Genomic DNA, 25,558 nt, shown 5'->3' with positions numbered 1-25,558 from the left:
CTTTAAACAGCTGGTGTGGAAGAGAAGTGATGTGGAGGAGTCAGTGTCTGAAACCAACAACTCCTCCAACATGAACAACCGTCAACCCTCTGATACGACCCAGAGGAGTGCAACACCCCTACAGATGCAGGCGTAGCCGACCGTGGTTGTCATGGTTACAATAATAAACACAAACCTCCGTTGCCATGGTTAAAATATGGGTTAAAATAAATACTTCCTTCCAAGTTTTAATCAAGGGGGTCAGACCCCCCGATGCCTCCCATAGTTTGAACCCTGGTCGAGGCTGTTGCTCTGCTGCTGTTCTCAAGTTCACAGTCATTTCATACAAACATGAGAATCTCCACACTTACATTCACACAGCTGCCTGTACAGCCACAGTCTGAGCTGTGGGGGGGTAACAGCCTCTCTCAGCCCCTCAGCCATGCTAATTTCAGCAGGTCTCTGGTGTCCACTGGATTTCTCCTGGTAATCTGAGGATCAACCAGTCACTGTTACATCAATAGTTTATTGACTGACCTCAGACAGCACATCTCAGTTTTAACACAGTTTGCAGTTGGAGAAATTTAAAGTAATTCTGACGTTAACTGAGCTGTAAATCATTTTACACACAGATGAATGTGTCATAGTTAGATCCATGTCACTGAGCTGCAGATCACTGTTTGTTTCTGATGCTGTAACATTAATCAAAGATGTGTCTGTAGTGAGGAAATTATTGAAATACGACTGTTGTTTTAAAGTGAAGCCTTCAGATGCTTTTACACTGTTGCATCCGTCTGTGATGTTCAAAGCTTCCCAGGCGTTATTTTATGATGAAAGGCTGTAATATAGGGTTTTTTTTGCCTCAAAACAAACCACTAAACAACATAATGGAGGCAGAAATGAGAGGTACATTTCCACCAGTGTCAGAGTTAAAGTGGATTTTTTCCTTTAATACTGTGAAATGAGTCATAAAAGCCAAAACACAAGGTTCAGTCAGAGAGTGGAGTCTGAGCAGTGTCTCCTAATTTAACCAGGAGGATAAACATGTTTGTAGAGAGGAAAGAAGTAAACTTACTGTCTGGTTCTTTTGCTACGTGCTTCAGTGAACTGAGGTGTTGGACACACATGTATTTTAATATAGTTCAATGAGCCAACAGGTAAAACAGTGAGTGAAAACAAAGAGGGTGTCTCTTATAAAAACTAAGGTTAAAGGTCAAAGACTAAACCACCACATGAAGTAATAAACTCTATATTGGTGTTAAAGCGTATCAACAACTAATCCTCCAGTGTTTGTAACATTAGATCATATGTGACATTTTATACTGCTCATGAAACGACAAGCTAACACTGGAGATGAAAGGGCACGCTATCAGCTAGCTAACATTAGCTAGCTAAACTGTAACTTAAAGCTAAAGCTAGAAACTAGCTAACATTAGCTAGCTAAACTGTAAATGAACTCAGTAGAACAGTGTTCTACATCATTTGTATTTCAACAGTAAACATTGGATTGGGCATCACATAAACTGAACTACGTGATTTTATTTTCCAGAACGACTTGAAAACATCAGGTAGACTCACCTGATGGACCAAACTGTGTGAGAATGTGTTATAATATCTTAAAGCTGAACTTAAAAGAGTGTGTGTTTGTGTGTGTGTGTGTGTGTGTGTGTGTGTGTGTGTGTGTGTGTGCATGTGTGTGTGTGTGTGTGTGTGTGTGTCCTCTTATCAGTTCCAAACTCAGTTCTTTGACTCAGAGTCCTGTTGTGTGTGATGTTCATTTCTGTTGTGTGTGAATTCCCCCTGAATTTCCATGTGGATTTGCTTGTGCTTTGCTTGTGCTTTGTGTGTGTGTGCGTGTGCGTGTGTGTGTGCGTGTGTGTGTGTGTGTGTGTGTATGTGCAGCCTGCAGCCTTGCTCGGGGGCTTTCAGCTCTACTCTTCAGTTATGCAGTGAGCCAAGAACTTGTGCGTGTGTGTGTTTCATGGATCTGAGTTTATCCTTTCGCTACAGCTGTTACCTCAAGCAATAATTCCGCGCGTGTGTGTGTGTGTGTGTGTGTGTGTGTGTGTGTGCGTGCGTGCGTGCGTGCGTGCGCAACATGAATGGATCAGAGTGGAAATGAGGGTTTAAAAGAATTTCAAGTAGCATGGAGAGAAGCTGCGTGTCACTGTGTGAAAGTTTAATGTGAGCATGAATATGTGCATCATTATTTCACGCAGGAGAATTTACAGACGTTGAAGTGAAGTGATCGAAACTCACTGGATCAGTGTCATTAAAAATTTGTTCATGTTTGAGGAAAACAGTCGAACTGAGAACTGATGTCAGACGTTTGAAATCTTAAAGGAGCCGTTAGTAAGTTTGGCTACTGCTGCATAGCTAACGTTAGCATTAGCAGCTGTTTATTTACCAGTCTAGAAGAAACTTTCATCAAACTTCATTCCTTCACTCAACGAGAAACTGTCTCCAGAGGTGGAAAGCAGCCATCTTGTTTCGCTTATATATCTTTGACTTCTTTTCTTCTACTGAAGTTAGCATGCTACCAAGCTAGCCCAGATGTCATCACTTTCCGTACCGAGTCACTGTAGCCTCCAGTCTGCCCTGAAGAAGTAGCTCTTCTGAGCTACTAATGTTAGCTATGTAGAGATAGCGACACTTAATAGCTCCTTTACAGTGTGTTATGGTCTCTGTTACTTGGATGTTTGCCCGTCTCTCTGTGCAGAACGATCTGGTTTAAACACCTAGACATGTCATCAGTGAGGTAATCTCAGGTGTTTCGGGTCTTTCAACATCAGCGCAGGCGACTCAGCCGGTAATCATCAGGTCCTGGCTTGGGTCTTGGCAGCTTGTGTGGCCGACAGATCTCTCCGCTTGAGCCACAGCCACCTTCATGCCTCCTCAGTATCATCAGTGATCTTCCTGATGGTTCTCCTTCCCCTGATTCCCAGCAGCGTGACTCTCCTAAAGAATGACTGACCTGCGAATCCTCTGCACCTGACCTCGATGAGGTCACATCCATTCATTAGTTACAAAAAAATACTGTGAAGGAGGAACAGCAAAGACAGTTTTAGCATTAAAATAGGTCTCAGTATCTGCCCGTGCAGACTACAACACAACTCCAGTTTTCAAATAAAACACAACGCCAGAGTTTTCAGAATAAAACACAACCCCGAAAATATCATATCACGATTTTCTCGGGCAGAATAGCAACCCACAATCTTATCACAATTCTTTTTTATGTTGGTTTTTAAGACTATTTTGCAAGTTATTGAACAGAAAAATCAAACTAATTTCCCTATTAAAAAAATACAGCTCTACATGGTAACAGATCTTAAAAGAAAAAAGAATACGACCATTTAGGCCAAAGTACCTTTTCAAACAGATTTTAATCAAGTGTGAACATTCAACAAGAATTCTGAAATAGTTTAGAGTTGTATTAATAAGTAAGTACAATCACACTTTTGCATTATTCCAAAATGAACACTGGTTTCAAAAGGTAAAACCACAACATTCATGTAAAGTGCACTCTTGCTGCATAACATTAAAAAAATCTAACATTGGTACGAACTGTAACAGTCAGGTAGCTTATTAGAGACAGCAAAACCAGACTGCTCACTCTGTTTTTTGAGGTAGCAAAGAAGTACATGAAAAGAAGAATAAAAATATACAGAACAAGACATCAATGAGGAAAATCTAGTATTAAACGATGTAAATAGCTTGCATAAAATATGCTTTACTCTTGTAATTCTGAAAAGTATAAACGTTCAACAATAATTCTAACATGGTCTAGACTTCAAGAACAACCAGAGACTTAAGCATAACTCCCAACAATTAACATTGGTTTCAAAAGATAAAACAACACTATAAAGAGCTTATTGACAAAAAGTTAAATAAAAATGTGAACTAACTCTTGTAATATAATAAGATGTAAATTATATTACAGACTAATCTAATCATTTTACTTTGTTCTGTGTTCCTACTGTAATTTATAGTTATTTTATGAGTAGGTCTTTCAATTTTTTCATTGGTGCACATAAACCTCTCAAAAAGGGAAAACTGGGAGAAATAATTAACAACAAATTAATATGAAATAATAGAAAACACACTGAAGCATTTTGATGCCTAAGAAACCTTGTCTGTCATATACAGTCAGGCTGCAGACTCTCAGCTGTTTCCACTTCCAAAGCCTATTGGTCCTGCCCCTGAAGTGCCCGCCCCCACAGTTTGCTCTGATTGGTCAGGAGAGACGTCTATCATTCAGAAAGGCTGTAAAAAAACCCAAAACAAACAAACACGCTTTTTCCAAGGAGAGACTCTATCTACAACCTAGAGTCATTCAGGAGAGCTGTAAAAAAAATCAGGCTTTTTCCGAGGAAAGATGTCGTCGCTTCTTATACTGGCTGTCTCACCCCCCCACCCTGAACTGAACTCTTACTGGATCTTTACAGGGAGGCCGCCATTTTGTAGACCCGCGAAAAACAGCCGTAGATGGAGCCGGACAGAGAGAGGGAGAGGGTGGAGAGGTGAGGGAAGAGCAGCAGATACAAAGCGCTGGTCTCTGCTTTGGGCTTCTCATGACGATATTAACAACCTGGAATACTTTTATAAGGAACCGTTTTGATCGCTGTGACCCGTGGACCCTTACGGACTAAAGGAATACAGACAATGGAGGAATGGAGGGAGAACCGGAGTTCTACACGTCTAAACGGTAGGCAGCCACCTCCTCCGCTGGTACATGATGCTGGTAGATAATAATCAATCATATTTATGTGCTTATGGTCAGCGCGAAATGAACTGAATATTTGAGTTGTAGAGACTCTAACCGATCTAACGAGGTGCAGCCTGTTTATACTGAAGAAGGTTTAAGTGTTTACTCAGTCAGAACAAGATCAACTCATGGACCATGCATGGGCCGGCGGGCCAGGGGAAGGTAGCCCTCTGAGCTAGATGGATGTGTCTGTAAATATCTTATAATGCAGCATAGAAATATGGTTTAAATGTTGTTGGAATCTGTGGACTCACCACTTTCCCTTTCAAATTCAGATTGTATGTGACTCATAGCCAGAGCTAGAGGGCCTTGAAGCAGGCCTCTTACATTTGATTAAAGCAGAGGGACAGACAACACTTTTCACTTTAGGTATTTATTATACATTTATCTACTATTTTACTTACATGTTGCACTATGTTGATGAACATAAGACATTGGTGAACCAATTTCAAGCACCAAAACATTTCGTTCACATCAGTACATCTTTATTTTCACAAGAGATTTGAAGAATAAAAAGAAACTGGCCTTCAATTCTTCAACATTTGGGTCAAATGATCTCTGCAAATTATGAAGAGTCAAAAAGGGCCTAATTATGGAAAGAGCTGAGGTAATTCTGAAAACTGATATAAAACACTTGGGTATTATCTTATATGCAAGTACATTAAAAAATAATGTAGAAATCAAGTCAAGTAGATCAAGCAGAAATCAAATACCCTTAGACCTCAGTGGGTTAAACCATATTTCTATGCTGTATTATCACAAACATATTAATAGAAACATCTGTTGACCTCAGAGGGTTAGCTCCATGTTTAGCCTGAGCATTACAGGCAGTGCTGCCAACCACCCTCCCTCCCTGGCTTACAGGTCATAGCAGCTAGCTGCTCATTCTAGCTCTCTGATTAGTCACATGGTACGTCTGTCTACTTTGACATTCCTCCCCTCACTCGGTACAAGTGAGCGGTAGGCCTGCAGTGTGTGTATGCGCCATAGAACTGCAACAATAGAATGTATCATGATACTAACGATCTCTCTGTAAAGGCAGATCGTGGAGACATTTTAATCGTTCACGATCTAATATCGTCATATCGCACACCCCTACCCCAGTTTTCAAAAATAAAACAGGTCGAACAGAGTTTTCAGAGATGAGATAATAAAACGTAGTGTGGCCGTAGCCTGAGTTTGTGATGGTTGATTAATGTACCCAGGAGCAACATGGAAATAGAGAGAAGAGCAGGACCAAGCACAGATCCTGGTGGGACACCATGACTGACATCAGTGTGGTCCGATGAACAGATGTTCTGTCAGTTAGTTATGATGTAAACCAGCAGACGCCAGTATGACTGTTGATCTAATAGAAGGTGGTGATGAGTCGTGTTGGACGCTGCTCTGACAGGAGCACAGGTGCTGAAACTGAGCCTGATTCTGGTTCTGAAGTCATAAATCATTGACCACTTCTGTCAGAGCGCTCTCTGTAATGTTGAACTTCCAGAAGCCGGATTGATGAGGTTCAAACAGATTATTGGATGAAAGTTGAGTTAGTGAGTCGTTCAAAGCAGAGTGTTTTTACATAACTTTGAACCTTCAGAGAGGATCTTTAATATGAATCTGTGACATCAAGGTGTCCCTCTCTGCGAGGCTGTTTGATGCTCACAATCAGGTTTAGGCTGAAGTGGGAGCTGGAGCCTAGAAGATGTACATTTCACGGCCAAACATTAGAGCCATATGTGACAGCATGTCACAGCAAAGCCTCCTCTGTTGATTACAGCCTCTCCACCAGATTTTATTACCTGCAGGGATTTGTTCCCATTTCAGCCACAAAAGTGTTAGTGATGAACAACACTGATGTTTGCTGTTTATCCTTCAGAGGACATGGTCTATGTATGTAACTATGTGCTGTTTATAACTGACAGGGTATATTTATTATTATTTTCTTATTTATATTTTGAATATGGGGGAGGTTATATTTTAATTATTATTATTTTTATTATATTTTGTATATGTGGAATGGAGTACTGCAACATAACAGTTTCCCGCAGTAGATTAATAAATTATTTCTGATTCTGATTCCACGAAGCCGAACCGAAATGAGCTGTGCTTCAGGGGCTGCATCCTTCTGCGAAGGTGTGGTCCTCCGTAGACCGTGAAGGCCGTGTTAAAGTGAGACTATCTGGTCTACGCAGGATTTTTTTGCAAAGTGCAGTTACTGTTGCCTAACAACCTTAACAACACGTAACTTTTAACAGTTGTACCGTTAGCTGTTGAACTGAGCTGAATCACAATACTGACATTTAGCAGTGTGATCCTTGGACGCTCTGTCACTATTGTTTGCTGACATATTATTTTCATAACTGGCGTGCAATGCATCTTGGGATATGTTGGGCCATGAAGGATCCAGCAACGCTGTGATTTAATCGGTCTTCAGGTGCAGCCTCTGCAGGATGAGATCCTGAACTGGGACACAGCTGGTGAGTCTGACTCTCAGTCTGTGCTCCAGTTCATCTCAGAGGTGTTTGACGGGGGGGAGGTCAGAGCCAAGAGGGACAGACACAAACTGTCTCCACTGGATGATGTGGGCTTGAATATCATTGAAGTTAGTTTTGGGGGCTTTTGATGCCTTGTTATTGTGGTAGCAGTGAGAGAGGCAGGAAAGGTCGAGGGAGAGAGAGGGAATGACATGCTGGATTCGAACCTGGGCCGCTGCAGTCAGGAGCTAGTCCTCATGGTATGTGCCTTACCAGGTGAGCACCCGAGGTTGCCCATACAGCATTAATATTTACCTAGGTTTGAACTAAAGGATGAAACCATGACAACCAGCTCCAGTTAAAGGACAGAAGTATGTGGACAGTGGTGACCACATACTTTATACGCAGGCTACTGTCCACAGGTAGTATTCCGTCAGAGAGACACGTAATCTACAGACCACCATGACAACAGCTCACAACATACAGTATTCTGCTGTGACTCTAAATCAGTCTCTCTCTCTCATTGGCTGAACGAGGTGACAGCCATGTTGTTGTCTCAGCTCAGTCCTCCTCAGTACACCTGCTCTGAATGGACAAAATGTTCCGCATGTTTCTCTCTCTGTGGAGAGTGATGAGGTGACCAGGTGAGAGCTGCTGTTGGCCTCAGACTGACGATCACTAACTGATGATCAGTGTGTACCAGGCTCCTCCTCCCAGGTATAGGTGGACACCTGCACACCTGCACAGTCTAATGCAACACAGTGTAATTTCAACATAAACTCAACCTCAGGAGTTGAGGTGGAATCAGCAGCTCACACAGAATCTGAATCATCTAACAGATTTATTGCAGGTTAAATGGCTTTGGATTAAATTAGACTGCAGTGTTTTCCTCTGCACCCCCCACAGACAGATGATTAACAAAATGAATAAAAGAGCATTTAAAAAAGATTCTGAGAAGTGGTTTAAAAGCTGTTTCTCTTTCACTCTTTTAATCACTTAAATGAATTTGTGTGGGGTTTGTTTGTCAGACCAGGTCAAAGCAGGTGTCAGCAGGTCTGAACAGGTCAGAGCAGGTTTCAGCAGCTCTCAAAAGGTGTCAGCAGGTCTCAGTAGGTGTCAGCAGGTCAGACCAGGTCAGACCAGGTCCCAGCGGTTCCTCCTCACACAGAAACAGAAAGCTGTTGTCTTTAATGTAAGCCTGAGAGAACGTGGAGCAGAGTTGGTCTGAGATGTAAAGGTCAGCTCTGGATGAATACGTCGGCGTCTCAGTGTAACGTCAGTGTGATTGGCTGAAGGAATATTGACTGTGAGTTCTCAATGATTCATCCTGTCTCAGTTTTACCACCTCATGTTGTTGAAGAGACTCTGATCCCAGAACTGCAGCGTCGTCTCCTCTGTTTATCATTATGAAGTGCTTTTCCCGCCGGCTCCCTGGGGGAGGAGCGACCTTGGCTCGCTGAGGGCAGAGTCAGTCCTCATCTTCTGGGCTGAAACATTTTTATTCTGTACTTCATGTCATCATCCTCCTGCTGTCTGAACGGTCTGAGTTTCACCTCTGAATTTTCACTTGTGGGAAAATGTAAAGCAGAATTAGAGTTTGGTTAATTGGAGACTGAGTCTGATGTTTAATTGTGGCTTAAAGAGTTTTTTTTAAATTTCTGTCAGAAAAATGAGAAGTTGGAACTAATTATGACTAAATGTCAGACTGCTGCTAGTAATATATGAACCTAAGAGACAGGTGTACAGACAGGTGTGTGTACAGACAGGTCTGTGTACAGACAGGTAGAAAGACAGGTGTACAGACAGGTAGACAGACAGGTGTACAGAGAGGTGTACAGACAGACAGGTGTACAGACAGGTGTACAGACAGGTGTACAGAGAGGTGTACAGACAGACAGGTGTACAGACAGGTGTACAGATGGTCAGGGAGCAGGGGGCCGGACACGGGGCTGAGGGGACCTGAGGAGTGGATCATGACACTGGGGCATGTTAGTGATGATATTTCTAACAGCGCCTGAAGGCAGCATTGGTATAATCTGTGTAATTAGAGCACAGTCCCCTGAGGTGTTAGCTTTAACTGCTAATCCTCCACAGTTTCAGTCTCATTAAAACCAGGAAGTAAAACAGGAAGCTGCTGGTTCAACTCCCACATGGTATGTTAAGACTGTTAATGCAGCTGAATCCTGGACCTACAGAGCTTATCTGAAAGCTAATCCTACACACACACACACACACACACACACACACACACACACACACACACACACACACACACACACACACACACACACCACTGTCAACTTTATTGATCTGTGCAGGATGGAGCATGGTTTCAGATGGTTGGTGCTTTGCTCAGGGGCACTTCATCAGCATGTGGATGTCTGAAGGGTTTTATTCCACTCAGGGAATCGAACCCTGAAATTATGTTACTGTACAAATAAATACAAACATGTTTGTGTTCAGTTTGGTGAGTTGTAGCGTCTCTGCTGACTCATGTCAGACTTCACTCCCACCGCTGTGCTGACTTCAGATGAGTCATTCACTCCCAGACGTGACTCTGAGCTCTTGTAAATGCCAACTTTAAGTCTGAAAGCTGAGCAGAAAAAAACAGTACACAAACGGTTTTAATGTGGAGCTTCAGAGATCCCCTCACTGAGTTGATCTGATGGAGGTGTGGATAAGTCTTACTACCAACACCTCCTCCACTCAGACTAGTTCCAGGTTATGTCCTAGTTTATCCAGTCAGGTAAAGTATGAACCATTTGTGTGAAACTTCTGTGTGCTAAAAAGTGTTTTCTGATGTCGCCATGAACTTTGACCTTTGACCACCAAAACTAATCGGTTCCCCCCTGGAGTCCAAGTGGATGTTTGTACAACATTTGAGGAAGTTTGTCAAGGTGTTACTGAGATATCACATTCACCCCGGCCAAAACTGTTTTGTGACGTCATTATGCCTGTGACCTTTGACCCCCAAAATCTAATTGGTTCATCCTGCAGTGTCATGTCTTAGGATCTCAGGGTCTTGGGTCTTAGAGCCTTAGAGTCTCAGGTCTTAGAGTCTCAGGTCTCAGGGTCTAAGGTCTTAGAGTGTCAGGTCTCAGAGTCTAAGGTCTTAGAGTCTCAGGTCTTAGAGTCTCAGGGTCTAAGGTCTTAGAGTCTCAGGTCTCAGGGTCTAAGGTCTTAGAGTCTCAGGTCTTAGAGTCTAAGGTCTTAGAGTCTAAGGTCTTAGAGTCTCAGGTCTTAGAGTCTCAGGTCTCAGAGTCTCAAGTCTTAGAGCCTTAGAGTCTCAGGTCTCAGAGTCTCAGGTCTTAGAGTTTCAGGTCTCAGGGTCTCAAGTCTGAGGTCTTAGAGTCTTGAGTCTCAGGTCTTGGAGTCTCAGGTCTTAGAGTTTCAGGTCTCAGGCCAGGGTCTCAGGGTCTTAGAGTTTCAGGTCCTAGAGTCTCAGGGTCTCAGGTCTTAGAGTCTCAGGTCTCAGTTCTTAGAGTCTCAGGTCTTAGGGTCTCAGGTCTTAGAGTCTCAGGTCTTAGAGTCTCAGGGTCTCAGGTCTTAGAGTCTCAGGTCTTAGAGTCTCAGGTCTTAGGGTCTCAGGTCTTAGAGTCTCAGGGTCTCAGGTCTTAGAGTCTCAGGTCTTAGGGTCTCAGGTCTTAGAGTCTCAGGGTCTTAGAGTCTCAGGTCTTAGAGTCTCAGGTCTTAGAGTCTCAGGTCTTAGAGTCTCAGGGTCTTAGGTCTTAGAGTCTCAGGGTCTTAGAGTCTCAGGTCTTAGAGTCTCAGGTCTTAGAGTCTCAGGTCTTAGAGTCTCAGGGTCTTAGAGTCTCAGGTCTTAGAGTCTCAGGTCTCAGGGTCTAAGGTCTTAGAGTGTCAGGTCTTAGAGTCTCAGGTCTTAGAGTCTCAGGGTCTCAGGTCTTAGAGTCTCAGGTCTTAGAGTCTCAGGTCTCAGGGTCTAAGGTCTTAGAGTCTCAGGTCTTAGAGTCTCAGGTCTTAGAGTCTCGGGTAAGTCTAAGGTGTCAGTCAGTGAGGTGGTCTGTCTGTCTTTCAGGTCTAACTCAGGTTCTGGTCCCTGTCCTTTCTTACTCTCCTCAGACCCTGACTCTCTGCGTCTCTCCCTCCTCATCCGTCCTCCTGTCCGTCTCCTCCTCGGCCCGTCTGTCCAGCATGTCGTTGAAGGTCCAGACCAGCAACGTGACCAACAAGACAGACCCAAAGTCCATCAACTCACGGGTGTTCATCGGGAACCTGAACACAGCGGTGGTGAAGAAGTCCGATGTGGAGACCATCTTCTCCAAGTACGGCCGTGTGCTGGGCTGCTCCGTGCACAAGGGCTACGCCTTCGTCCAGTATGCCAGCGAGAGGCACGCCAGGGGGGCGGTGATCGGCGAGAACGGCAGGGTGCTGGCCGGACAGACGCTCGGTGAGTCACCGTCAGTTATAAATCATGTGACGATAGACCAGGGGTCGGCAGGTCTTTTTCTAATCCATCAGATATGGCTGGAACATAATCAATAGCTAATTTAAGATATTGATAAGAATTGTTAAGAATACTTTGTTACTGTTAGCATATGTGGCGCTGTGGCTGACAGTCACAGACAGGGGAGCGATCTGGTAAAAAGATCATATGATCAGCTTGTTGGGTAGAATCCCAATCCACCATCTTTGTCATCATCTGCATTCTGTTTTTGCTGTGGTTTTATTATGAAAGTCCTGACAGGAAGTTGAGACTCCTCTCTTTTCGCTGCTTTGACGCTTCTCTCTGATGTGTGTAAGCTCCACCCACAGTAACATATTATATGTCTGATTGACTGAATCTGTTATTTTCCTTATATCACACATTGTATCTCACTCCGTCAAAGCAAGAAATAGAACCTTTGGAACTTCCTTTCAGAACTTTTCAGAATAAAGCTCACAATAGCTTGAAATAAAACATTGCTGCAAAAAAAATAAAAATTCTGTGGGTAACCATCGCTGCTCAGCCGGCAATCTATTTTAGCAACGGAGATCCCTTTTTTTCTGTTTGTTTATTTATTTATTTATTGATTTATTTATTTATAAAAATTAATATCAAAACCCTGCAGATTTGGCCCGCAGGCGGCCAGTTGCCGACCACTGCGATAGATGATAGTTTGGGATGTTTAAAACTGTGTCCATGTGTACATTAGAGCAGAGGTCCCCGACCTTTCCCAACACAGCACCCGCTTCAAAATCTCTAAAATGTCAACACCCCCAGAACAATATGGAGGCCCAATGATGCCTAATGATCAAACATTCAAGACGGACCTGAAGGCAGGAGAAACATTTTAGAACCGCAGTGTTTCTTTTCTGTTTGACAGGTGGGGGTCACGGGTTGATTCACCGTCTGTCTCTGACTCTGTCCTTTCACCTCTCCCCGTTGTTAAACAGATATCAGCTTTGATTCTCCAGGTCTTACCATGGCTGTGATCTGTAAGTGAACAATCAGACTAGGAACAAGTATGTGATGTGTTCTGACATGAAAGTTCCTGTCGTTGTCTTTTCACAGTGAGAGGCCGTAATAGGAAAAGAAACAATTAAATAATGAGTTTTTAACATTTTTTCTTTAAAGAAAATTTTGTTCTCAAACATTTAAGAAGAATAGATTTTTTTATAATTATATCTTTTCACCAAGATTTTACTGTTGTAAATGTCGGCCCACCTGTAATACCTTCACATGCCACCAGAGGGCAGCAACGCGAGCCACTACAGTAAAGCAACAGTTGGACAGTTACTAAGCAAAGAAACACAGAGAGGGGAGATTTAAACTGAAGAGTTGTCCTCTGTCTCTCTCTATGTCTGTCTCTCTGTCTCTCTCTTTCTGTCTCTGTCTCTCTCTTTCTGTCTGTCTCTCTCTGTCTCTCTGTCTCTCTCTGTCTGTCTCTCTCTCTGTGTGTGTGTGTGTGTGTGTGTGTGAGATGCCATAGAGATCAAATGAACTGTCTTCTCTGAACCACTCTACCCTCTCAGCTCTTCTCTCTGCCTTCAGCTCACTGTGTGTTTTTTACTGGAGACTGAAGAAATTAAAATGCCTGGCACAATAAATGATGCTGGTGCTTCACACCCTGTTTGTCATGTTGCTGCTGCATCAAGAGACATAAACTAAACTGATGTCAGAATCATGGAGGACCTGCTGTACGCTGTTCATGTATGTGAATGAAAAGATGAATAATTACGCTGAGTGAACTCACAGTGAGGAGAAACATGTAGAGGTTTAATATGTAAATCTGAACTGTATGACCAGGTCTCTGTCCTCTGAGACTCTGTCCTCTGGTCCGTCTCTGTGAGGACCAACAACATGATGAAGCACTTCACAGTGAACAGAACATCAAGGTCAGAGACTCAGTGATGAACATCTGCGACAAGTGAAGAGGAGGATGACATAAGTATTTGATCACCTACCAACCACTAAGAATTCTGGCTCTCACAGACCTGTTAGTTCTTCTTTAAGAAGCCCCCTGTTCTCCACTCATTACCTGTATTAACTGCACCTGTTTGAACTCATTACCTGTATAAAAGACACCTGTCCACACACTCAATCAAACAGACTCCAACCTCTCCACAATGGCCAAGACAAGAGAGCTGTGTAAGGACATCAGGGATCAAATTGTAGACCTGCACAAGGCTGAGATGGGCTACAGGACCACAGGCAAGCAGCTTGGTGAGAAGGCAACAACTGTTGGCGCAGTTATTAGAAAATGGAAGAAGTTCAAGATGACGGTCAATCTCCCTCGGTCTGGGGCTCCATGCAAGATCTCACCTCGTGGGGCATCAATGATCATGAGGAAGGTGAGGGATCAGCCCAGAACTACATGGCAGGACCTGGTCAATGACCTGAAGAGAGCTGGGACCACAGTCTCAAAGAAAACCATTAGTAACACACTACGACGTCATGGATTAAAATCCTGCAGCGCACGCAAGGTCCCCCTGCTCAAGCCAGCGCATGTCCAGGCCCGTCTGAAGTTTGCCAATGACCATCTGGATGATCCAGAGGACGAATGGGAGAAGGTCATGTGGTCTGATGAGACAAAAATAGAGCTTTTTGATCTAAACTCCACTCGCCGTGTTTGGAGGAAGAAGAAGGATGAATACAACCCCAAGAACACCATCCCAACCGTGAAGCATGGAGGTGGAAACATCATTCTTTGGGGATGCTTTTCTGCAAAGGGGACAGGACAACTGCACCGTATTGAGGGGAGGATGGATGGGGCCATGTATCGTGAGATCTTGGCCAACAACCTCCTTCCCTCAGTAAGAGCATTGAAGATGGGTCGTGGCTGGGTCTTCCAGCATGACAACGACCCGAAACACACAGCCAGGGCAGCTAAGGAGTGGCTCCGCAAGAAGCATCTCAAGGTCCTGGAGTGGCCTAGCCAGTCTCCAGACCTGAACCCAATAGAAAATCTTTGGAGGGAGCTGGAAGTCCGTATTGCCCAGTGACAGCCCCGAAACCTGAAGGGTCTGTATGGAGGAGTGGGCCAAAATCCCTGCTGCAGTGTGTGCAAACCTGGTCAAGAACTACAGGAAACGTCTAATCTCTGTGATCTCTGCAAACAAAGGTTTCTGTACCAAATATTAAGTTCTGTTTTTCTGATGTATCAAATACTTATGTCATGCAATAAAATGCAAATTAATTACTTAAAAATCATTTTTGTTTTAGATTCCGTCACTCACAGTTGAAGAGTACCTATGATAAATATTACAGACTTCTACATGCTTTGAAAGTGGGAAAACCTGCAAAATCGGCAGTGTATCAAATACTTGTTCTCCCCACTGTATATAAAAACAGAAAAAATACTATATAGAAAAATATATAGACAAGTAGAAAACAGTATTATACATGTCCTTTCTGGATTGCTGCAACATGAACCAGGATTTATTCAACCTTTATCATCCTGCTGCTGCTGCCTGTTACTGATGCAGCAACTTCTCTGGTGTGATGCTGCAACCTGGATGAGAGGAAATGAGCTGAACACCTGCCTCTATGTAATAACAGTACTGACTGACTGACTGACTGACTGACTGACTGACTGACTGACTGACTGACTGACTGACCGACCGACCATCCTCAGTGCTGTGCTTCGGTCAGACCACAGATGCTGTTACGTGGCTCAACAGCTTCCTCTAGTGGAGACCATTAGTTAACACATCAACACAGTGATGTACAGAGAGATGTCTGCTCTCCAGGATCTTTGTGTTTCTGAATCTTTGAATAAATGTTTTGTTTCTTTTCCAGTTTTTGTTTATTAGTTTTAGTGAATTTATAGTGACAGTCTCTTTTTTTCCTGCTCTGCTGTTTCCTCAGACATCAACATGGCCGGAGAGCCGAAGCCAAACAGAGCCAAAGGCCTGAAGAGATCAGCAGCTTCTCTCTACAGGTACAGCTGTCTATAGTGGATCAATGAGTGTGATTGATCAGTCTGTTGCTCATATGTCTTGGGGGGGGGGGGGGGTTAACGGCTTTAAACCTCTGCCCCCCCCAGAGCTGCAGCTCCCTGGTGAAGTCTCAGTCTTAATGAGATATAATGAGCTTTATATCTGTTAGCTTGTTACAGAGACGATCACAGGTCTGACTTTAAGGTGCTTCCACAAACTTTAATGAGTTGTTTTACAGAGTAAACAGCTGAAAGACTTCTTATATAAATACTGTTTTAGAAGCTTTTCATACCTGGAAAGTCATAACCATGATGAGTCTGAGTCAGTTTTATTTAAAAGAGATGAAGTTATCATTACAGCAGGAAGAAACGAGTGTTGTAAAGTTTCTTTTCCATACAGTTCAATCAGAAAGTCTTCAGACCCTTCACAGTTTCACACGTTACATTCGTTTCCCCTCATCAGTCTACTCTGTTCTCCATTATGACAAAGTGAAAACTGAGTTTTAGAAACTTTACAAATGTATTAAAAAGTAAAACTCTCACACTGACAGAAGTATTCAGACACTTTACTAGTTCAGCTCAGGTTCCTCCATGTCTCTGGATCCTCTCTGAGATGTTTCTACATGGAGTCCACCTGTGCTGAACCAATTTACAAAATTGCCTAAAATTCTGCTTTCACTTTGTCCTTGTGGAAACTGAGTGAGACTGATGCAGGGAAATTCTTTCTTTCCTCATGTGTGAATACAACCCCCAGGAGGAAAGGCACAAACCAAAACAACATTCATTGCCTTACAGGGCTTCCGTAGAATGTGATGAATGTTCTTTTATATGGTGACGGTCCGGCTGCCTCGCTGTTGTTTGCATTACTCACTGAGTGAGTCCAGGACGTGTCAGTGGGTATAAAACTCACCATACATCATCCCGGACACCCGTCTCTCTGTCCAGGTCCTCTGTCCCTCTGCCTGTTGTGTTGTGTCTCTGGGGGGAGATGAACTATGTTGTGGTTTCTTTTTCTTTGTCAGTATTGACATTTTTAAGCTTTTTTATTTGTATATGCAACTTAGTGGATGGAAACCCAAAAAGCTTTTGTTCTCATGTGTTGTTTGAATGTGGTTTGATGCTCGTGTTGTGAAACGTTGGATCACATGTGTTTGGTTCAGTCATTATGTTCCACTGTGCTTCCTCCCCAGTGGCTACGAGTTTGACTACGATTACTACAGAGAAGACTTCTACGACAGGTGAGAGGACGAAGCTGTGTTCAGGGTCTCCAGTGACCTTTGACCTGAGGCTGAATGACGTTTAGAGTTAAACATGTTTCTGTAGAGAAACACCTGTGGAACAAATACAGTTAGAGACCTTGTTGTCCACAGAGAGTGAACATTATGGAGCGAATCACTAAGATGTGTTAGAGAGGAGAGCTGGTTGTCAAAGGCTCTTTCTTCTCCAACATATCCCAAGATGCATTGTGCTGGTAATGAAAATAATATGTCAGTTAACAACAGAGACTGAGAGTCTGAGGATCACACTGTTAATGTCAGTATTGTGCTTCAGCTCAGTTCAACAGCTAACGGTACAACAGTTAAAACCAAGACACTTAAAACAAAGTTATGTGTTGTCAAGGTTGCTAGGCAACAGGAGCTGTGCTTTGTGATGCAACAGTAAGGGAAATCGCAGTTCAGGTCCTGATCCAGGTCCTGATCCAGATCTCAGTTACTGTGAACCGAGCTGAACTTGGAGCTCCTCTCCTGGAGGACAGGTGTCCTCATAACCGTCGACCTGTGTTTCTCTGTGTGGGGGACGTACAGCATCATCACAGCTGATCACAGATCACATGTCGTCATCATCATGTTCAAACACTTCATTGGAGCTGATGGGAACAACAGGAAGGAACAGTGTCTGTCATCATCAGATCTCCAAAAAAGTCTTCCAGCCAGGGGATGATCTGGTTTGGGGGGGTTTCTGAGGAACATGAGGTCAGGTTTAGTTCACTGACGTGGACCTGCAGTGTGGTAACTATTACAGCTCTGACTGGACCAGGTGAAATTCATCAGTCCGTCCTGACGTTCCCTCTCCACCAGTCAAAACTTTATTCACGTGTCAGCTGATGTTTGGACAGCTCAGGGCTTTGAACTGAACCATTACCTGAGTGGTGGAGAGGAATCCACAGGTTGAACTGGGAGGACGGCCTTTGTTAGTGAAGAGTGGAGTGAGCAGAGAGTAAAGATGGCCAGCTGAGAGGGATCAGGGATGATGTGTCAGATGATCCAGATGTCAGACCAGTATCTGAGGATTGAACCAGGAATCTGGGGTTATACGGGGTCAGGCGGGGTTTGGAAACATTTGTGGTGAAGAGGTTTCATCTTTCACAGAAGAAAAGCAGCTCCTCTGAAGCCTCCTCAGACTCCTGTCACAATGCATCACACTCTGTCTGGTTTGAAAGCTAACAGTCTGAAGAGAGGCGATCAGAGGCTCTCCATCTCCCAGGGAGAGGACGAGCAGTTAATCCTCTGGTTCCTCTGCTCAGACACGTGGAGCTCCACACTGCCAGAGTTCACCTTCAACTCTCAGATACTGTGACCTTCACAATAAGAGTCCAGTGGCATTTTGCCCTTAATGGAAGGAGGAAGTTACGACAGCACCAGTTCAGTTTGTGTGTGAGTTATGTAACTGTCCACTGATCCTTCCAGGAGTTAAAAAACACAACCATGGCCTAAAATATCAGAGTGGGTCAGGAAGACCAAGAAATGAAATCATTTACACTTACCTCATAATCAAAGTAGCTGCTTTGGAGGATGATCATTCTCTTCAACAAACCATCCTGCATTAGGAAAAAACAAGGAAAGAAAACAAAGAAAACAAGGCCTCATTTTTAGCCCCAGAGGTTGATTGACCAACTGACCAATCAACCAAACAACCAACTGACCAACCAAACAACCAATCAACCAAACAACCAACTGACCAACCAAACAACCAACCAACAGACTAATCAAACAACCAACCAACAGACCAACTGACCAACCAAACAACCAACCAACCAAATAACCAACTGACCAACCAAACAACCAACCAACAGACTAATCAAACAACCAACCAACAGACCAACGAAAAAACAACCGACCAACTGACCAACGAAACAACTGACCAACGGACCAACCAACCAGACAACAGACCAACTGACCAACCAAACAACCAACCAAACAACCAACCAACTGACCAGCCAAACAACCAACCAGACAACTTACCAAACAACCGACCAACAGACCAACTGACCAACCAAACAACCAACCAACCAAACAACCAAACAACCAACCAGACAACTTACCAATCAACCGACCAACAGACCACCAAACAACCAACCAACAACCAACCAAACAACCAACCAGACAACTCACCAACCAACCAGACAACAGACCAACTGACCAACCAAACAACCAACCAACTGACCAACCAAACAACCAACCAGACAACTTACCAAACAACTGGCCAACTGACCAACTGACCAACCAAACAACCAACCAACCAAACAACCAAACAACCAACCAGACAACTTACCAATCAACCGACCAACAGACCAACCAAACAACCAACCAACAGACCAACCAAACAACCAACCAGACAACTCACCAACCAACCAGACAACAGACCAACTGACCAACCAAACAACCAACCAAACAACCAACCAACTGACCAACCAAACAACCAACCAGACAACTTACCAAACAACTGGCCAACTGACCAACTGACCAACCAACTAACCAAACAACCAAATTACCAACTGTCCAACTGACTCGGAAAAGGAAGGCTCAGGAAGTGTAATGGGTCATCCAGTAATTGGATGGTTGTTGGTTCAATTCCCAGTCCTTCAGTCCGTGTTTCAAAGTGTCCTGAAACCAAAGTTTCCCGATGTATCATCAGTGTATCATCAGTGTGTGAATGTGTGTGTGGTAGAAAAGCTGTTAGGACGATCATTAACGATCATTTTCACGGTCCAATGTGAACTGTGCTCCAGATGTTTAGGTCAGATCAGTGAACACGTGACGCTTCCCTGACCTCTCTCCACTCGTCCACTTACTTCTGTCAACCCTCTGCATGTTTCTGCTTATTCTGTGTTTTTCTGAGCTGATGTCATGAGGACTTTATCTGCTGATGTCTGATCTGCTCAGTAAATCTGAGGATTACAGACCTCGGCTTCTCGGGGAACGGTTCGGTCTAAATGGTGGAATTGAATTGTTATGAACTGGATTACACAATATTTCTTTTTGATCGTGTTAGGGGAGGAGAGAGAGCAGATTTCCATCTGGACTAGTGATCTGTGGTGATGATCAGTTGTTTGACTTTACAGTTTTATGACCATCTGTAACTGAGCTGAAGGAGAATCTGGTTAAACTCTGGAGGATGTGGATGGAGTTCGGTCCAGTCACCACAGGAAGTAACTGCTCGTCCCAGAGGTTGAAAACAGGAGACAGTGGACTGTGTCTCAGAGCCTGATGTAGTGTCAGAGTGAAGTCAGACGGGTTGGAGGGGTTGAATTAAATCTCAATTGTTCAACTCTCATGACCTGAGCTCTCAACAGAGATAGGATGAAGATAGGATGAAGTCTTTGATTTAAGCATCAGTCTTTTATTATCTGTGACCTCTGAACTCTGACCTGGGACCAAAGAGCAACAGAGGCCTGAACAAGGAGTCACAGTGTGACTGAGTTTATTTGGATTAAGAGTTTCATCATTTTATTTCTCTTTGAAATATTCTCGGCTGAAACATGAAGCATCAACAGTGAAGAACCAGCAGCTGCAGTTCCTCTAACGACCACTAGAGTCTGGCTCCAACAGTGAGTCAGTCCCCATAGACTCCCATGTTAAAATGTCCAACTTTACAGCAGAAATAAACATGTTTACAGCCTGGTACAAAAACTGTTCTGGTCTCTAGAGCTAATTTCCTCCTTCATGACACCTGTTTATATAACTCACCTGTTTATATAACTCACCTGTTTACATTTTATTAAGGACTACAGTTATGGAGGATTGAGGGTGTGGCATCTTTGAGTTACAGGCTCCACCCACGCCCTTCCTCTTTGCCCATATTTGGATTAGCTGGGAGTTAGGGGTGGAGTCAGACACTGCCAAGATGGTGACAGAGGAGCAGCTCACTCTGATCTTCAGAAAACCTGTGGGTGACATCACAGAGGTGACGTCCATCTTTATTAACAGCCTGTGGTTTAACTGCAGGAGAATTGGGCTCACATGCTGCTACACCAAAACATGTCATACACTAAAAAGGAAGTTGGCGCTGCTCATGAAAATACAAGAACACATGACATGAACATATCAGCAAACTTTGCCTTAAACTGATATTATTCAGACGTCAGGTTCAATATAATCTGATTCCAGAAGTTTAAGCCTCTGGAGTAAAAGTAAAATTCACAACAAGTTTCATTCCTGTTTTTGTTTGGTCCGTGCACGCAGCTGTGACGAAGACCTGTGCAGCCAATAGAAACGAGGTATCCAGCCAGGTACAGAAAGTAAACAGAGTAGACCTGAAACCGGTCGCTGTGGAAGCGATGCTCCTCCCCCAGGCTGCTCTCTGTGCCTGAGGGTCTGACACACCCACAGCCTCTTCTTTGCTGTTGCCTTTCTTCTCGTTATTAGCGAGGCTAATGCTAACGCTCGTTTCCTAGCACTGGAACGATTCATCTTTGTTGCTTGTAACAACAGACTGTAAACACAGCGGGAGCTTCACACTTCATGGTGATGAACTCCGCCCATGTTTGCTCCGTCCTCCACCAATCCTCCAATCAGGGAGCTGACCCAAGCGGAGAGCACAGGTCAGATCACGTCCTGTCTGAATTAACACCAACCGCCACACTGTAGCACCTGTCAGAGGCAGGAAGTGTGTGGGCGGAGTCTGAGTCTGCAGAGGTGAGCTCGAACTACCTGACACAAGAAGAGATCCACAGAGAACCACATGACGTTCTGTAAAGCTCAGACAGAGACGTTCTCGCACATGTGCAGGAACATGAAGGACGATGACACCAACATGTGTGTTGTATGTGGAACATGTTGGAGACTGGAGCAAAGTGACGGACACTCTGTTCCAGAGGAAACAGCAGCTACTAACAGCTGAAAACAAAATCATAAATCATAAGAAACAGTTTTATTCACAATCTCTGAAGTTTCCAGAAAGAGGAGAAGCCTCGCCAGAGAAATTATGTTTATATAAAACTGATTTATTTTACCAAATATGTTTTGTGGGAAACCTAATTGCTTCCTGGATTATGTTCCATGGAAAGGTTTTTGTTTTTCATGTGACCCAATCTATTTCCTGTTCTGCAGCGTTACAGCAGTTTCCTCCAAAATGTGTTTGTTATTACAGATAACCAGATCTGAGTGTAACTCCTATCTTTGACCTCTTTATTCTCAGCTCCTTCCTTTAAACCCTCCTTTCCTCCTTTCCTTGCTCTCTATCCTCTCCTAACTTCTCCTCTCCCCCCCTCCCCCTGTCTTCCTCTCTTCCTCCTCAGGTTGTTTGAGTACCGTGGCCGGGTGTCTCCGGTTCCTCGGGTGGTGCCCGTCAAACGCCCGCGGGTGGCGGTGCCTCTGGTACGACGGGTCAAATCGTTGCCAGTCAAACTGCTGACTCGTAACGCCTCCGTCCTTCCCACCAGCAACTGCAACAGACAGAGATGTGAGTTACTACCTGCTGTTCATTCACCATCATTTCATTTTCGTGGTCTTCAGACACCTCTCAGTCCAGAGTCAGAGACACAGTGAAAGTTATTTCTCATTTCTCTGTTTTTCTTTTTATTTAAAGGCTCCATATTTACTGTTTGCCTGTGTTTTATTTTATTATGTTCAGTTATTATATATATTTTTTTTTTGAAGTGTTATATATAAAAACCATCTCCTCTCTCAGGCTTCTCTCTGCAGCTCTAGTAACAACAGGTCGTTGAGCCAATCAGAAGAGAGGAGGCTCTGAGCCTCTCTGCTGATTGGCTGACTGTTTTCTGAGTGATTCAATAAAAATAAAGCAGATTTCAGGTAAAAACACTCAGAGAAACCAAGTCCTGCAAGGTTTGGATGGTGGGTCCAGTTGGGCGGGGCTTGGTGACTGCTTTGTTGTGACATCACAAAGTTCCAGAAGTCCTGACGGCTGGTTTTAAGGCTCAGTTTCTGAATACAGGCTGTGTGCATTTCTCTGTGGACTGAGGCTTTGATACTTTCACAGTATGAATATAGAAGCTAGAGCTGATCTATAATCACACTACACATGGACACAGACCTTTATACTGGAGGAGATTTAAGATTTAACAAGGGCACAGATTATAGTTGTTCAGCAGATTTTAAATGTGTGAGGAGTTGAACTGAGTCTGTTCCAGTTTGTCTTTATATGTTTGTCGAGTTGAACCTATAGGAGCTTCTGGACTCATGAGGTTCCTCTCTCTTTCTGTCTCTCGCTCTCTCTCTGTGTCAGAGTGCATCTTTGTTTGATGCTTGGGTTGTAGGTTTATTGTAGTTGTATTGTAGCGAGGTGTTTTGGTGGATGCGGGGGCCGTGTTTCTCGGCGAGGATGGCGTCCTCCAAGGCGCTGTCCCTCTCCATCTGACACACGGTTCGAGTCCGGCCCCTCAGCTGATCTGTCCACACAGATCAGCTGAGGGGCGACCCGAGCCGGCTCCCAGGCCGAGCTGAGGCAGGATGAGTCTGTGAGGCTGCCCCCCCCCCCCCCCACAGAGTGAGGCTGAGGCAGGAGAAGGATCCAGCCGGCAGGCTGACACACGGGGGCACGGATGAAATGAGAGGAGCAGAGGAAACATCGCAGGAGGTCAGGGGAGGAGAGAGTTGAAAAGGAGCGGGAGGTAAATCTGACCACAGTCAGTGTGCTGCTGAACAGGGTAAAGAGACAGGTGTTGTGGAGAGTGTGACAGGTGAGGGGAAGGATTAAGAAATGGAGGATAACTCTGACTTTGTGTCTGTTGATGGCTCACAGTCATGCGGTGCTGAATTGTACACACTGCATGAGATTAATGATTTTTAGATGAAACGTTTGGAAAGTCTGTCAATGGGACTGATTTTATTTTCCTGATGTAGAAAAGTTTCTTAAAAGTGCGTCAGCCCTGCGGAGAGTAGTGGGAGTTGACTTACTAGATGAGAAGAAACGTTTTCTTCTGAAGAAGCACATGGCCACTCTGAGGAAGGGGAGAGCAGCGAGCAAAAGAAAGGGACCGAAAAGGTTCAACACTAATAAGTAACATGAAAAGGAATGTGGTGCCCTGGGTGATCGTCATCCCACTGTTCCCTCTACCTGTCTCTGCTTTCCTCTCGCAGCCTCTTATGAGTGAGATCAGGGTCGGCTCTTTAGATATTAATGGTGTGAGGGATAGACAGTAGAGGGCGATCATCTCAGAGATGATATCACAGAAGAGGTTAGATATTGTTTTCCTGCAGGAGACACACAGTGACAGTGAATGAGACAGACTGGGGTCTGTGGTGGAAGGGTCAGTACTTCCTGTCTCATGGGACCAACCTCTCTGCTGGTGCACCTGGATCCTGGCACAGGGGACAGCTGTCCGTCCTGCTAACAGACAGAGACGTTACAGCATCTGTTTGTCCAGTGTCCCAGACTGGCTGGACTCTTCAGACACCTGCAAGTCTGGTTTCAGGGCTTAGGAGAGCAGTTTCTCTCTGTCTGTTTATTTATGGTCCACACTACTCTGCAAAGAGGAAATCTGTACACGCACTAGTAAAGGTCATTTCAGGACTGTCCAAATTAGCCATTTGGAAAACCAGGAAGACCCTCAGACCCCAGAAGTCTGATCATTCACCAAAACACAATATAGATTATACCTGGAATCATTTATTTAAGATCTGGAGAGAAAATGATTACATGAAAAATTCGGCCACTGAGAGACGCCCACAACCTGAAAAACCTGATCAACCTGATCAACCTGATCAACCTGAACAACCTGAACAACCTGATCAACCTGATCAACCTGAACAACCTGATCAACCTGATCAACCTGATCAACCTGAACAACCTGATCAACCTGATCAACCTGATCAACCTGAACAACCTGATCAACCTGATCAACCTGATCAACCTGATCAACCTGAACAACCTGATCAACCTGATCAACCTGATCAACCTGATCAACCTGATCAACCTGAACAACCTGAACAACCTGATCAACCTGAACAACCTGATCAACCTGAACAACCTGATCAACCTGATCAACCTGATCAACCTGAACAACCTGATCAACCTGATCAACCTGATCAACCTGAACAACCTGATCAACCTGATCAACCTGAACAGTCCAGGTGTTGCAGGCTGGATGTGAGGAAGTGTCACATGTGACGTAACATCCAGGCAGACAGTGAGAGCTGCTGCTTCAGGTGGTTGTAGTGTTGCCAGCCCACTGGATGTTGTTATGTTAAGATATGATTCATCTTCATTGGCCTGTCTTTGACATGAACTCAATCTGCTGTGAAGCGTTAAGGGAGCATCTGTAAATTGTAGCATCTACCAATAGTCTGCATGTGAGGCATTAAGGGAGCATCTGTAAATTGTAGAAAATGTCTCCCCCTTTAAACTGCATGAAAATCCATCACATGCTGCACCACCAGGTAAACGCTCAGCCTGTGGGAAACACTGTAGCTGCTCCTGACTTGATCACATACTCAGGTGTGTGTGTTTATAAACTTGGATCAATCATTATGATTGATCAAACACAAACATGGGGTGGGGATGGGTGTCTTTGCCCGGGGCCTCAAAGAGTCCAGGTCTGACTCCATGATGTTCCATGATGTTCACAGTGAGTGATTCAGGGTTTGAACCTGCTCTCACCTGCAGCAGCGGCAGCAGAAGAAGAAGAGGAAGAAGAGGAAGTCCGACCTCTGAACCCTGGAGCAGACACAGTCTACCTGTTTGTTGTTGAGCCAGGTGTTTCAGGTCGTGGTCACTGAGCTGCTGGGGGCCTG

The 25,558-nt window shown here is 44.2% G+C and overlaps 1 protein-coding gene across 5 annotated transcripts in view; it reads left to right on the top strand.

Moving 5' to 3' along the window:
* raly (RALY heterogeneous nuclear ribonucleoprotein) overlaps positions 1-25,558 on the top strand; it is an 87,452-nt gene that overhangs the window by 37,250 nt on the left and 24,644 nt on the right. For 2 of the 5 annotated variants that reach the window (XM_056364236.1, XM_056364226.1), the window contains exons 2-5: positions 11,287-11,614; positions 15,515-15,587; positions 16,775-16,822; positions 22,102-22,265. In XM_056364236.1, the coding sequence (XP_056220211.1) occupies positions 11,359-11,614; positions 15,515-15,587; positions 16,775-16,822; positions 22,102-22,265 (541 nt within the window). In that variant the 5' untranslated portion in view covers positions 11,287-11,358. Of the gene's footprint in view, positions 1-4,253; positions 4,685-11,286; positions 11,615-15,514; positions 15,588-16,774; positions 16,823-22,101; positions 22,266-25,558 lie in introns of those variants that run through there. The other 3 variants (XM_056364251.1, XM_056364245.1, XM_056364228.1) reach the window with 2 other exon arrangements.

This window comes from Seriola aureovittata, chromosome 2, assembly GCF_021018895.1.
Source record: "Seriola aureovittata isolate HTS-2021-v1 ecotype China chromosome 2, ASM2101889v1, whole genome shotgun sequence".
Taxonomy (NCBI): domain Eukaryota; kingdom Metazoa; phylum Chordata; class Actinopteri; order Carangiformes; family Carangidae; genus Seriola; species Seriola aureovittata.
The sequence above is the reverse complement of the archived record's forward strand: the minus strand, read 5'-3'. Positions and strand labels throughout refer to the sequence as shown.